We start from the raw sequence: 15,078 nt of genomic DNA, 5'->3' as shown, positions 1-15,078 counted from the left end.
GACAATTTTAAAAATTCTTTCAAAAAGTTTTTGGTTTCAATTTCCCTCCCTTCTTCTCACCTTCCCTCCCTCATTCCCTTTCTTCCTTTGCCCTCACTAGGATGATAAGCAATTCAATATAGATTTTATATGTGTAATCATGTAAAACATTTTTTTCATATTACTTGTTTTGTGGAAGCATTCTCAAATGGATGAAAGAATATGAAATATAGTATGCTTCAATCTGAATTCAGACTCCAGTTCTTTTTGGAGGACAGATGGCATTTTTCATCATGAGTCTCTAGGATTGCCTTGGATCACTATATTGCTGAGAATAACTGGGTCATTCACAGTTCATCAAGAAATATTGCTGTCACAACATACAGTATTCTGCTGGTTCTACTTACTTCACTTTGCATCAGTTCATGTATTTTTTTCTGAATTCATCCTGCTTGTTACTTCTTATAACACAATATTATTCCATAACTATCACATCTTGTTCAGTCAAGTTTCCCAAATTATAGACCACCTATTAAATTTCCATTCCTTGCTTCCACAAAGAGGGCTGCAATAAATATTTTTGTACAAATAAATCCTTTCCTCTTTTAAAAAAAATCTCTTTGGGTTACAGGCCTAGGAAAGGTATTGATGGATCCAAGAGCATGCACAGTTTCAGAGTCCTTTGAGAACAGTTCTGAATTGCCCTCTAGAATAGTTGGATCAGATTGAAACCCAACAACAGTTTATTAATGTTCTCATTTTCTTGCATCCTATCCCACATTTATTATTTCCCTTTTCTGTCATATTAAACAATCTGATAGGTGTGAAGTGGTCCCTCAGAGTTATTTTGATTTGCATTTCTCTAATGAAGAGTAATTTAGACCATTTTTTCATCTGACTATAGATGACTGATTTTTTTGCATCTGAAATTGCCTGTTCATATCCTTTAACATTTTATCAATTAGAGAATGGCTTTTGTTCATATATATTCATACATTCATTTATATATGCATACATATACATATAGATGCATAAATTTATATGACTTAGTTCTCTCTGTATATGAGAAATTACACCTTTATCAGAATTAACTGCTGCAAATTTCCCCCAGCTTTCTACTTTGCTTTTAATCTTCTAAATTATCCTTCTAATCTGTACCTTCTTCTGAGTGAAGGGTAGAGTGGTGTTTCACTTCTTTCTCAACTTCTTTTTTGGGAATCTTGCTTCTCCCATTAGGTTGTAAGCTCCATTAAGGAAGATAGCATCTTTCTTTTTTCTTAGTTGTGTTCCCACTGATAAGAAGAGGGCCATGCACACAGAATATTTTGTGTGCATATGATGACTGGAAAAATACTAAAATAATTTTCATATTATTGTATTTTATATGCTGGTTAGGATACTAATACTTTCAAATGATGATGACAAAGAAAACTAATATTAATTAAATATTTATTAAATGTCTACTATGTACAGATTTGGACTTTCTGAATATTAAAAAAAAAGCAATGAAGTTAGGGTCAAGAGTTTTGAACACTTAAAAAGCTATTTAAAATACAAGTGAATTTAAGAATAGTGAGATAAACCAAAGGATCAGGAAACACCTTAACTAAAAGGTAGTACCTTAGTGGAGCAAAAAAAACCCTGACAATTTTAAGATTTGAAGAAGGGAAGACACATCTTAATCTATACATCTATATCTATACATCTATACATCCTCTGTTTCAGTGGTTAGAATATTGACCCTGGAATCAGAAAGATCTGAATTAAACCTCAGACACTTTCTAACTGTGTGACCCTGAGCAAGTCACTTAAACTCTGATTGTTTGACTAAAGCATCCACTGTATCCACTGGATCCAAACAAAAATGGCAAACCACCCTAGTATCCTTACCAAGAAATCTCCACAAATAACTATAATCCATGTGGTCAGAAAGTCAGAAAGAAATGAATAACTGAAAATAACAACATCTCTCTCTACAAAAATAAGAAGTCTAGGTGCTAATCATAGCAAAGGGAAATCTGAATTCTATCTTCTATTTAGCACTTATGGAGCCACAGACCAGAATCAAAAGCCAACAAGAAAATTATCCATCACCAAAAACAACCAGAGAAATTCAGGGGATATTAACAAAGCAAGGTAACTAGAGGTAGTTGTTCTGCCAATGAAGTAAATAAGACCAAAGTGGAAATAGTTCTTGAATTGTCTTCTGTCCACTGATATCAGGAATAGCTAGATTACCCACCAGATTTTCTCTATTATTGCCCAGTATCTGTGTGAAATTGAGCATGGACATGAACAAAAACAATCTTTTAAAATAGCTTAAAACAACTCTAAATGGATAGATGAGTGAAAACACAGCATTTTGCTTTTGGCATAAAATCGGAAAAGAGCCACAGAAAACACAATCAATCTGGTGAGTGTGTGTGTGTGTGTATTCAACAGTATTAGCTAAAGCTCATCACAGTGACATGTTCTCAGGATTTTATCAGTGATATTGAATGTGAAGACCTGCTTTTGAATTAGTGTGAGAGACTGGGGTATTTTTAAATCAAAAAGTTTAAAATGACATTTTACCTGCAAGGCACAACATGAATGATTGTAGCACCAGGAGTTCCCATAGCAACCTCATCTTCAGTTTCCGAGGTCAAAGGAGGCTCAAGTCCAATAACTAGTGACTAGAATGGCTGCTTCTTTTAAGTTTTGTACAACCTTTAATCTGTGGGAGAGAAAGAAACATTACAATGAAACATCAGATTATTGTGCCTTGCCTTCTGAGCAATTTAATCTATCCTTGCAATCGAAATGAAATTCACACCTGAAGGGAAATATATCTATAGCGACACACATGCATATGTGTTTTATGAATATATATAGAAGTGTTTATAAAAATATACACACATGTGCATATACATAATTATACACAACACATGTGTTTTCATGAGAGGAAAGGTCAAACCGATTAAAATATATGGGTAGGAAGCCATTTGGGCTCCCTTTCTTTTATTTCAATTAACCATTCAGGACTAAGTCTCTCTAGAGTCATAATATCATAGATTAAAACTGGGAAAGGATGTCAGAATCTAATTAGTTCTGTTCTACATTTTATACATGAGGAAACTGAGACCCAAGGAACTTAACAAAATGGTGGATATCAGAGGCAGGATTTCAAATTGGGACTTCTGAATCCAAATGCAATACATTAGGGGAGACAAAATAGTATAGATCAGTGGCCACAGATACAGGAACTTCTTTCTTGGTCAGAATGTCAGTCAGTTGGAAGGCAGATAAAAAGATTAGTTTTTTCAAGGACTCTTTGAGGTTCAAGGTTTAGAAATACCATAAACCTTGTTGCAAAAGTAGTCCTTATATTTCTCAAAATTATTTATTTACCTTTCCTTTCCTCACCAAAAATGTTGGGGTGATTATCAATGAGTAAGAATCCCAAGATTCTTGAATACGGTCTTAGCATCTGAAAATTTTAGATTTAAGCACTCTCCCTGACACATACTGGCTATGTGTCTTCTATTAACATTCCACCTCTCAGTATCCCAGGATGTTCTTAAAGATGACAAGTTCAAAGCAGTTTCCAATCTGCACAGATGGAGGTTGCTTCCTTACCAGACATCCCTATAGCAATGATAATTTTTGGTTCCATTCCTTCTGTACCCCTTTCCCCAAAAAAACACACAAACCAAATTTATACTGTCGAAGGAGTTATCCATGTACAAAATTGAGTTGGGCATTGAAAATGAATTATGGTCAAGGCTACCTTTGTACCCTCACCCATTTCCCTTCTCTAGTTCTTCACCATGGGTTAGAAATCATTACAACGAGAAGATGAAAAGCTATAGGAGGTGTGCTTGCTGTCCCTAGTGGGGATCTGTCCTGTAGAAGCAATGGCCCCAGAGATTGGTCTGAGCTGATTAAGGTAATGAATCAGAGAAAAGGTTGGCAGTAGAACGGTGAGCTGTTCTCTTCCCCTTAAACTAAACTTTTGAACAAAGATTCTCCCCAAAGAAAGGAGAAACTTGCCAGAACCCCCAGAGTGATTAAAAGCTTCTTTTTGCTGCAGTCGACTAACTATAGTGTGGACTGAACCCCACAGATATCTTCCATAGGATTACAGATAAAGAGCTGTGCAGAGATATCCTGTGGACTGTTTCTATTGGCTCTTGAAATTCAATTGTTAAATTTTCAATGTGGGCAATTATATCTTGGAAATTGGTAAGCAGTGCAATCAGGGTAAGATTTCTTATTCTGTTAATTATCTAGACCCAAGTCAATAATAGAGAAAATGTTAATAATATGAACTAAACTTAAAACTTTTATCATTTGTAAATATTCTTTGAAAGCAAGTTGTCCCCATTAACCAATAATAAAAATTAAACACATCCCTGACTAGAAAGAACATCATAAGTCAATTAGTACCACTTATTCATTTTAACAGATAAGGAAACTGAGGTCCATGAAGGTGAAGTGATTTGGCCAAAATCATGCTAATATGATATAGGAGAGTCAGAATTCAAGCCCCCATTCTATGAAAACCTATCAGCTGAGTCCATCTGCCTTTAGCAGTGAACATTTATTTATCTCTGTTTCCTCAAATATAAAAAGGAGATAGCAGCATCTATCTCATAAGTTTGTTGGAAAAATAAAGATCCACCCGTTTTATCAACCTATCTTTATTAATAGTGACCTGTATATATATATATATATATCATATACATATATATACACACTTAAATAGATATATTTTACATATTTATCTATATCTATGTCTATATCTAACTATATATCTATATATAGAGAGAAAGAGACAGAGACAGAGAGGCAGAGAGAAAAAGAGAGAAACAGAGAGAGAGAGAGAGAGAGAGAGAGAGAGAGAGAGAGAGAGAGAGAGAGAGAGAGAGAGAGAAGCACTTACCATGATGCTTGGAATATAGGAGGTACTATTTGTGTGCTTATTATTCAATATTGTTAGCATCATAGTTCCCTCTATTGCACCAAGTCATCTCAAAGTGGAAAATGTGAAGTGAAGCTTGTGAATTAGCAGTTAGTTATCTCAGCTCCATTATCAGTTGTTCCCAAAGTTAAGTCAAAACCTGACTATATCTCTTATTAGTCTACAAACACTTTGAGTGCAGGGATAATTTTTTGGGTATGGGTATGGGTGTGTGTATGTTGGGTTTTGCCCTATTTTTTGTTTTCATAGCACCAATAATAGTATCTGTCATATGGTAAAAGCATAATAAGTTCTCCTTTGATTGATTTGTCAAGTAGAAGAAGGATTGTTTCAGGGAACTAAATGGATACAGCAAATCGAAAATGCTTTTAAAAAAGCTTGTTGATTGCTTGTTAAGGCATTATGAAAATCTTGAAGCACTCTACAAACAGTTCATAGAATCATCAGATCTGGAACTAGGAAAAACGTTGGGTACATTGATATCAGTGATTCTTTACCTGGTATCTATGAACTTAAAAAATGATCATTACATTTCAATAAAATTGGTTTCCTTAATAATCAAAAACATTTTATTTTATGCATTTAAAAATGTTGTTCTGAGAAAGGCTCCATAGGTTTCACCAAACCACCAGAGGAATCTTTGTCAAAAAAAAATTCAGAACCTATGCTATAGACCAACTCACCCCCTCTTTTTTCTCTTATAGAAACTGAGGCCAGTTTAATTAATCCAAAGTCACAGGGGTAATGAATGTCCTCCCTCTGCCAAAATAAATCTTATTGCAATCCCCATGACTTATAGACTCTGGTGATCCTATGCTCCTCATTTTAAAGATACTTCATAAAGAAGCAAATTCCAGGGATTTAGACCAACTTTAAATACTTAGCAACAGAAGGCCGGCAAATCTAATACTTTTAACAGTAAAAACAAAAGGTGTGGACACTGAGAGAGGTCTCATTGGCAAATGAGGCTGTTTAGGAAATAAAAACTGAAGTAGACTCATTAGAGTGCTTGCTTCCTTAAATTGTCCCATTTCTCATAAAAACCAGCTTTATTATTCTGTGAAGGAAGAAAGAAAGAATCCTTAATTTTGGTTCTGCTGAAGAGGCTGTACGAAGTAGAGAAGGGAGAGAGAAAGTCTCTTAATTAGATGACTTCAGATATTCTTTTGACATGCCTGGTGATTAGGACAGTTTTAGACAAACAGGAAGTGCTGATCAATGAAAACTAATAATGTATTAAGCAAATGATCAGGGTATTAATAATTAATTTTACAAGCAAAATGTCATTACAAACCCTGGGGATTGATCTATAATGTTAAGTGATCTCTTGCAGCAATTAAAATGTATCCACTTATATGATAAAGACTTAATACAGACTAAAATGCTGTGTATAGTTTGTGTTCTATTAATGGCCAGCCATAGGTGAATAAAGAAGCTGAGACCAAAGAACCCAATATTAACTTTTATTTACCTTTGGCAAGACAGAGTTCCTTCTGACATTTTAGAAGTAATGAGGTGCCTGACCATTGTCTATCCTTCTTACGTGTAGATGACATGCAGAATAAAAAGTGTTAAACATTTCTATTGCTCAACCTGCACTCAGGTTTAAGGACACAGTCATAGATTACACATATTAGATTTTCAGAATTTAAAGGGACCTTAAAAGTCATCTAATCCAACACCTCAATTTATGGTTGAACTCAATTCTGAATGAGATGAAGTTGTTTGCACACAAGTGACAGATGGCAGGGCCACAATTTGAACCCAGGCTCTCTCTGTGCTCAGCTAGCCATTCGTCCCTCCCTGGTTTTGTAATCTGAGTGTCTGGACTCAAATCCAGTCTCTTTGACTCACTCTCTCTGAGCTCCTGACTCCTTGACCTCAGTTTCCTCACTTGTTATATGAAGGGAGTAGATCAGTCAGATACCCTCTAAGGTCCCTTCCAAATTGAAATCAATGATGCTAAACTAATTTATGTTTTCTTCCATTTTATAGGGTTTTTTGAGAGAGATTATTCTGCTTTTATATTTGTATCCCCATGGTTTACCACAATGTTGAAAGGAAGGAAGGAAGGAAGGAAGGAGGGAAGGAAGAAAGGAAGGAAGGAAGGAAGGAAGGAAGGAAGAAAGGAAGGAAGGAAGGAAGGAAGGAAGGAAGGAACAAACAAAGGAACGAAGGAAGAAAGGAAGGAACGAAGAAATGAAGGAAGGAAGGAAATTTGATGATCTCAAAAAGTTTTTTTAATTTTAAATAGGTATTACCTTTAGGATTTAGCTTTATTATGAATGGTTCTGCTATGCTTGAATACAACTTAGCGATGGGGTAAGGATCTTACATGGAACTCAACTGCTTTATAAACATAATCAGTGGTAAGCAGATAACTGATATTATCCCACTAAACTCAATAGTCATATTGCTCCCACAGCCCACAGATGAAAAGAAATATTCAAGACCTAGTTAAAGCCTAAAGCAAAATTAGGAGATATATTATGTGTATTCTTTTTTTCTATATTTCTTCCTTGATACCTATATTTTCCCTTCCTAGTCCAAAATATCTCCATAGTCCCTAGGATGCAGGCAGTTCCTTGCATAATTTGTCACTTCCTATCTTATTGATTAAAATAAAATCCATCAATTTACCTTTATACCTATTATCTATTTATGTATCTATTTATGTATCAATCTATATGTCTATATATCTATGTAGTTATGTACCTATATTTTGATGTATATATGTATCTTTTTAACTATTATCTATCCTTCTATCTATCTATATTTCTATTTATCTATCTATCCATCTATCCATCCATTCTTCTGATCAATTTCTTGATGACTCTGGCCAATCATTTCAAGATTTCCACTATTGTTTAAAAATATTAAGACAAGATCTAAATTTATGGAGATTCATTTCAAGAAAATTTTTTCTGGAAACACATGTAATAAAGGAGTAGGTTATATATATATATATGTATATATACATATATATATATATATATATACACACTCATTTTTTTCTCTGTGGGCCTACCATATTCCCCACCCCTTCTTTTTGGCAGGATAAAATTGCTGTGATAAAGGTAGGCCACAGTGAAATTTATAGAATCTCATAACTTTTATTGCAACAAGTGATAATACTAGAAACAGGCTGAATTTGTTATATGAGATATAAGGAAACTAAATGTGGAATTCATATGGAAAATATTGTTTACTAGGAGATACTTTCTTTGGTCATAATAACCAATGAAACAAATGACAATTTAAAATGATGTACACCCCTATTACAGCCTCTTCTACTTCCACCACCAGAGTGAAGGGTAGTATGCAAAAAAGGCAAATCTGTTTTTAGTTGATCAGAAGCACTTACTTAACTGGAAGAACTTTAAATTGTGAAATTCTTGCACAATAAAAAATATTGGAAGCCAAAATATGTTAATAGTGATATCTGCATAATAAATATAAGCAAAAGGTAAAAAGAAATTACAGTTAAATTGAAGGGTGATCCAACCCATAGTGTATCCTTGGAGAGGTAGACAAAAGATTTGGCAGAAATTATTTCATCATGCACACAAGGGAAATGAAGCATCATTTCATAGAATATTTTGTTGCATCATCTTGAAGTGATTGTGATAAACATAATCAATCAATTAACAAACATTTATTAAGCACTTACTATGTGCCAGGCATTGTACCAAGCAAAAAGAGCACAAAAATAATTGATGCTTATGTTCTACCATCTGCTATAGAAGATAATGAGGCAGGGAAATTATATATTAAGAACTGGTTGAGGTCCTGCAAATGAAGCCAACATCTTCCTTGATACTAAATGAATTCAACAAGAAAATGGACACAGGAGATTGTGACAAAAAAAGAGATTTTGGAAAATATGCATCACATTTGAAAAACAAAGAAGAAAAATGACTTGTCTAAAATCTGATGCATATATAAACACACATATATACATATACTCTAGCTATCTATATATGTATGAGAGATAGATGACAGAGAGAGAAAGTGAGAGAGAGAGAGAGAGAGAGAGAGAGAGAGAGAGAGAGAGAGAGAGAGAGAGAGAGAGAGAGAGAGAGAGAGAGAGAGTAGAAGGCACTGGACATGGCAAACAACAGAAAATTGAAATTTAGTCTACCTGAACAGAAACAAAATCACTACTAGAATCATGTCAGTGTTTAGAGAAAGGGTCAAAGTCAGCCTCAAATTAGAAGAGAGACTAAAGGTGAAAAGAAGCTATTGTGAACACTTACAAAAGCTTTAACTCAATCTTTTCATATGAATCATTGATGCCAAAAAAGGGGAAAATGGGGAAAAAAGCAAAAGCAAAGATTAATGCTTATTTCTATTTCCCATAGAAACTTAACTGATTCAAAGCAATTGCCATCATTAAGAGGTAAAAGGACCTCCATATTGTGAAAGATTCAAAAAAAGTAGAAAACAATGATACTTGACCTCCAAATTAGAGTGTTGATGGGATAGTTGGCTAAGTGCACAGAGTACAAAGGAGTAGGGGCAATAGAAGTGCCAAGTGAGTAGTACAAGGAGAAAAGCTGAGCTAACTACCTGTTAAGATTGATGGAGGTAGGAGAGCCAGCTGCCACATCTAATGCATGTAATATTGAGATGAACAAAAAATTGCATAGGGTAAGAAGGCATGGCTTGGTTTTGATCTATACCAGTGAAGGGATTATCCAATTCAGTGAAATCACATAACTAATGAAACACAGAAGACTTCAGAGTGTGGGTGCATTGTGCATGATCCCTGAGGAAAATCCAATTTCGGGGGCAGATTGAGAGTATTCTATTTGTACACCACTTCCTGCTTATTCCTTACATCCAACCTCCTCAATGGAGAAGACCTCAGACTGTGGGTCCACTAGTGCCCAGAGCCATCCATCTCCTGCTTGTCAGTGTGTCCCTTGAGGAAAGGGGACAGGAAGAGCAGCTTTCATCTACCTCAAAGCAACTATTTCCATCTGTACCAGCAGAAGGCATCTTTAGCCCCTGCTGTCAGTCCAATCTCTCAACTGGGATGTGGAGAATCTCTGATGCAAAGAAACTAACCCTCCCTTCTACTTCAGGGCTCCCATCAGTGCACCTGAACTTTAAGGTTATTTATAGGAGTAAGGAATATCCTTCACTCAGTGATGAACATTGTTATACCTAGTTACATGATTAACATTCTTTTGACTCTGACTATTGTAGCTAATCATCCAAATCCCACTCAACAACCTCTATCACCCAATTCTTCATTTTCATACCCTTCAATTCAAATGAAATTATCTGAACTACCCTAACCCTTCCACTGTGCCTTCTGGAATGCCTTTTATATAGGCAACAAACTTCCCTCCATCTGAAATCCACTGCTCTCTCACTCCTTTCATCTTAGTTCTTACTGAAATGTGGCATTCCCCCAGTGACAGAGGTTCTTTACAGGACTGGCAGGGTGTTCATTCCTTCTCTTCAGCTCACAAGTTGAGGCGGGGGAGTTGGAAGACTTTTTACTCCTCATTGCCAGTTCCCAGTTCTCTCCATTCCTACTTTACTTGGGAACCTCTCTTCCTTTGATGTTCATGCTATTTCTATGTACCACCAATTCAAATTCCTAGTAACACTGTCTACAGACCCAAAAGCTTCTCCTTTCCTTTCTTCAACAAGACATATACTTGACTTAAATTTTTCCTCTTCTCCCAAATTGCTGTCCTAACAGTAACACTTCAGCATGTGTATTGATTCTTTCTCAAATACCCTAACCACCCAATTGTTCAACCCAATCTCCTCCCAGGAGCTTCTCCTCCATCTCATGTCAGGCACATATAAGGATGGTCACTCTTGATTTTGCCACCCACAAATGTACCACCTCTATGTTTAAGGATTCTAAATTCCCTTTCTGACTTCAGTCTATTGGCTTTTTACCTCTCCATCTGCTTTTCTTTATACGATCACACTCTTCACCCTCAGCATGATCTCTAATCCCTACATACCTCTCCCTTGTCATCTACCCTGTATCATCCAGTGTCTCTATATCTCTCAATCTTGATTTCTTGGAAAACCAATTCAATTCCATCCTAACCTCTCTTGAATCTTTATCCCCCTAGTAATATTGGCAATTACACTCATTTAAGCCTCAATATTTGATTACTCCCAACATTTGTCACCTTCCTTTCTACTAAATGCTACTGAACAAATGTGGAGAAAATCACACAATAATTCTGACTGTAACTACTATAAATTTATGTTACATAGCCACAATTTGGCTTTTGGGCAATTCTATTATACTTCTCTAATGAACTCACTAATTCTGCTCCCTGATTATTCTTCCCAAACTTTTCATCACTTCTCAAACTTCCCATGGCTTTCTCTACCCCCATTTTCTCAGTGGAAAACTTTGTCTCATATATTACAGAAAAAAATTGAAATCATTTGCAAGAACAACCTCTTTTCCCCTCTTCATGATCTCCTATCACTCATATAACTTATGCCACTTTGTCTCCTTCACTCCTTTCATGATCTTATTCTTTACCCAGTTTAACCCTCTAGCTGTTTGAGTAATCCCATTCCTTCCTAACTCCCCAACAGATTGCTTCCTTTGTTGACTTATTTTCCCACTCTCACTTATTTTCAATCTTTTCATCTTTACTGATTCATTTCTTAATGCCTATAAATTGTATTATTCTTCAAAAATCCTCATTTGATCCCTTCATCTTTGCTAATTATCATCCTATTTCTCTTCAGTCTTGGTAGCTAAACTCCTTGGAAAGACAATTTACAATGGATATCTCCACTTTCTTTCATTTCACCTTCTTCTCAATCCCATATAATCTGGTTCCTGACTTTATCATTTAATCAATACTCTCCTTTCCAAAATTACCAGTGACCTCCTACTTGTCAAATACAATGTCCTTTCTTAATCATTCTCTTTGACCTGTCTACAACTTTTGGTACTGCCAATCATTCTTCCTTTATACTCTCTTCTCTCTAGGTTTTCCTCCTACTTATTTGACCACTTCTGTCTCCTTTGCTGGAGTCTCCTCCAGATCACGTTCTCTCAGGTATCCTTAGAAGTTTTGTTCTGGGTTGTCTTCACTTTTCCCTCTATATTTCTTCACCTGGTGATTTCATGAGCTCCTGCCAATAAATTTAATTACCATCTTTATGTTGATGATTCTCAAATCTATTTTTCCTGCCCAAATCTCTCTCCTGACCTCCAATCTCTCATCTACATATGTCTTTCAGATGTTTCAAATAAGATATCCAGTAGACATCTTAAATTCTCTGTGTCCAACACCAAACTAATTATCTTTCCTTTTAAGTCTTCCTATGTTCTTAGTTTCCCTGTGATTGTAGAGGACAGCACCATCCTCCAGTTTCCTCAGACTTGAGACCAAGGAATCATTCTGGAATGCTCACTATCTCTCAGATTCCCAAATCCAAGCTATTACCAAGGCCTGTCAATTTCGCCCTTGAAGTATCTCCCGAATATATCGTTCTTCCTTCTGTCATTTCTACCATTTTGGTCCCAACTTTCATCACTTCATCTCTGGATGACTGCAACAGCCTGCTGGTGGATCTGCCCACCTTATGTCTCTCTCTACTTCAAATCCTTCTTCATTTAGTCACCAAGGTGATTTTCCTAAAATGCAGGTCTGATCATGTCACCTCCTCAATCAACTCTAGAGGCTTCCTATTATTTCCAGGAGAAAATTAAAAAGGCTCTGGCATTGAATAGCTTTCATGACCTTACCCCTTCCTACTTTTCTAGAGTGTTTATACCTTACTCCCTGACACATACTGGACAATCCGGTGACTCTGACTTCTTGGATGTTCCACAGACAACACATCCCATCTTTAGTTTCTGAGCATTGCCTCTGACTTTCCCCAATGCTTGGAATGTTATCCCCCCTCTGCTTTGACTATCGACTTCCCCAGCAAGTCCCAAATAAAATTTCATATTCTTCAGGAAGATTTCCCTAACCCTTCTTAATTCCAGTGCTTTCTGTTGGCTAATTATTCCCTATTCATCCTGTAAATAGCTTGCTTTGTATATATTTGTTTGCATGCCGTCACTTCCATTCTAATGTAAGTTCCTTGAGAACAGGGACTGTCTTTAGCTTCTATTTGAATCCTCAAAACCAAGTACAGTGCCTGGAACATATTAGGCATTTAAATGTGTGTAATATTGAACTTTGGAAGCATAAGACCTTTATATACGTCATTGGACATTTCCCAATGTCATTTCTTTTTGTGTAAAATAAATTGAATGCCAAAAATAATTTTAAATGTTGCATTGTATAATATTTATACCCTAAAGTGTAGCACATATTTCTGAGCTGAGATGTTGTCAGGCAACTATATTTCATTAGTGTTAATTTGGAAGTATTCTAATGACAGCACACTGTGAATAAGTTCTTGTATCTGATTCCATACACCCCACCCCCAAGTGTAAGAACAACACGAACATTTGTTTCCTGAATAATTATCATTTGGTGCACTGCCTTTCCTAAGGATAGAATTTTAAAAGGATTGTCCCCCAGTTCCCTGTTGGGTTTTTGAACATTTTTCTGGCTTTACAATTAGCTAATGAGACAGTATAGCCAATCACAATGGTGAGGAAGCAGATAATAGAAGTGGAAGCTACAGATTAAATCAGTTCCCTCTGAAAGCATCCAGAATACCCTTACAGGAGAAAAAATGATTTATAGACAACTCATGAGGCTAAATCTATTAATGAACAAATATTTATTGAGCATTGCTCTACAAAAGCCACTGAGCTCAATGTCATGGAAGCTGCAGAGAAAAAGAAGATGTGACCTCAAACCTATATGACATTACTATGTATTTGAGAAGAAGGTTGGCTAAGCACACAAACAGTACTGGGGAGAATAAGGCAATGCAAATTCTCAAATGAATGATAGAGACAAGACTCTTTAAGCTTATGCTTGAATAAGGTTGCTAGTGGTAGAATAGTTGCCATATACAACATAAATAGGAAATTTTTTTGAATAGCTTTCAGCTTCCTCCTTGACCAGAACCTTCTATTAATTGGATCCTCTACCATATATTTTAAAAAATGAGAGTGGAAGAGGACTGGATTCTTCCTGAAGCATCTTGTATTCTCCTAATGCTTAGAGATCATAATAACATTCAGAAAATCATAAGAAAAAGTGACATGGTCCCCAACTTAAAGAAGTTTCAGTCAGAAAAAAAGGGCAATGAGTACAAAAGAGAAAGAAAAGATTTTTTATAATTACAAACTAAGTAAATCTTCCAGTATAACCAGTGGAGTCCTTTATTTTCCAACTCCTTCCATAAAATCCATCAATGGCTGGTTTAGGATAGGTTCAGAGAGCAATTACTAACTCCCTATCAAACATGACCATTGGGAATAGTGGAGCTCTGTGGCCAAAATGAATCAAATATTCTTCTATTTACTTCTCCCTTTGATCCATTTAAAAAGTTTTTTTTTTTTTAAGATACAAAAGTAGGTCTGTCACCTGCAGCATTTTTTAATACAGAAACACAATGATTATATTAGGCAGAAATCCATTAGAACAACAAGTAACAATCCAATATCTCATCATTTTAGTTACTGAAGGCTATCTTTTATGAGGTCTTTTTCCCCCACTGAGAACACCTGGGATTGTATATGAGCACCGAAGGTACTTTCTGACCTTTGAAAATTCTTTAATAAATTTCCTTACAGTCTGTGACCACTAATACTTTAAAACTTTCAAAAAGCTGATTCTCAATTCATTTTTCCTGAGAGAATTGTATCCTCTTCAGGCAATAAATCTCTGAATTTCATACATGGAAGGACTCATCGGCATCAAATAAGGTATCTATTTCAGTGAGCTGGATTTGGAATTAGAGAAGTGAATTCAGATCCTGGTAATACTTCTTATTAGTATGATCTTGGGGGCAGCAAGGGCAGGGGGTGATGGTGTTGAACTAGAGTCTCCAAATATCATTTCTATTTGGTGATGCTCTGACTAAATACACACATATGTATGTGTGTGTATGTGTATGTATCTATGCATACATTCTTTTAATTTCCTTGATCAATCAAGGCTGGAAATGCTGATTACTCCCTCCAAGTAATCTTCCTTCTTTGCCTTTAACCCATCATGTAT

The 15,078-nt window shown here is 35.7% G+C and overlaps 1 protein-coding gene across 20 annotated transcripts in view; it reads right to left on the bottom strand.

Annotated features, from left to right (window-relative positions):
* The window catches only part of LOC100619412 (contactin-4), a 1,170,520-nt gene that overhangs the window by 536,624 nt on the left and 618,818 nt on the right, over nucleotides 1-15,078 (bottom strand). For all 20 annotated transcript variants that reach the window (XM_007500110.3, XM_007500117.3, XM_056804538.1 and 17 more), the window contains one exon: nucleotides 2,554-2,695. In XM_007500110.3, coding sequence (XP_007500172.1) covers nucleotides 2,554-2,608 — 55 coding nt within the window. In that variant the 5' untranslated portion in view covers nucleotides 2,609-2,695. The remainder of the gene's footprint in view (nucleotides 1-2,553; nucleotides 2,696-15,078) is intronic.

The sequence above is a fragment of the Monodelphis domestica genome, chromosome 7, assembly GCF_027887165.1.
Source record: "Monodelphis domestica isolate mMonDom1 chromosome 7, mMonDom1.pri, whole genome shotgun sequence".
Classification (NCBI taxonomy): Eukaryota; Metazoa; Chordata; class Mammalia; order Didelphimorphia; family Didelphidae; genus Monodelphis; species Monodelphis domestica.
The sequence above is the reverse complement of the archived record's forward strand: the minus strand, read 5'-3'. Positions and strand labels throughout refer to the sequence as shown.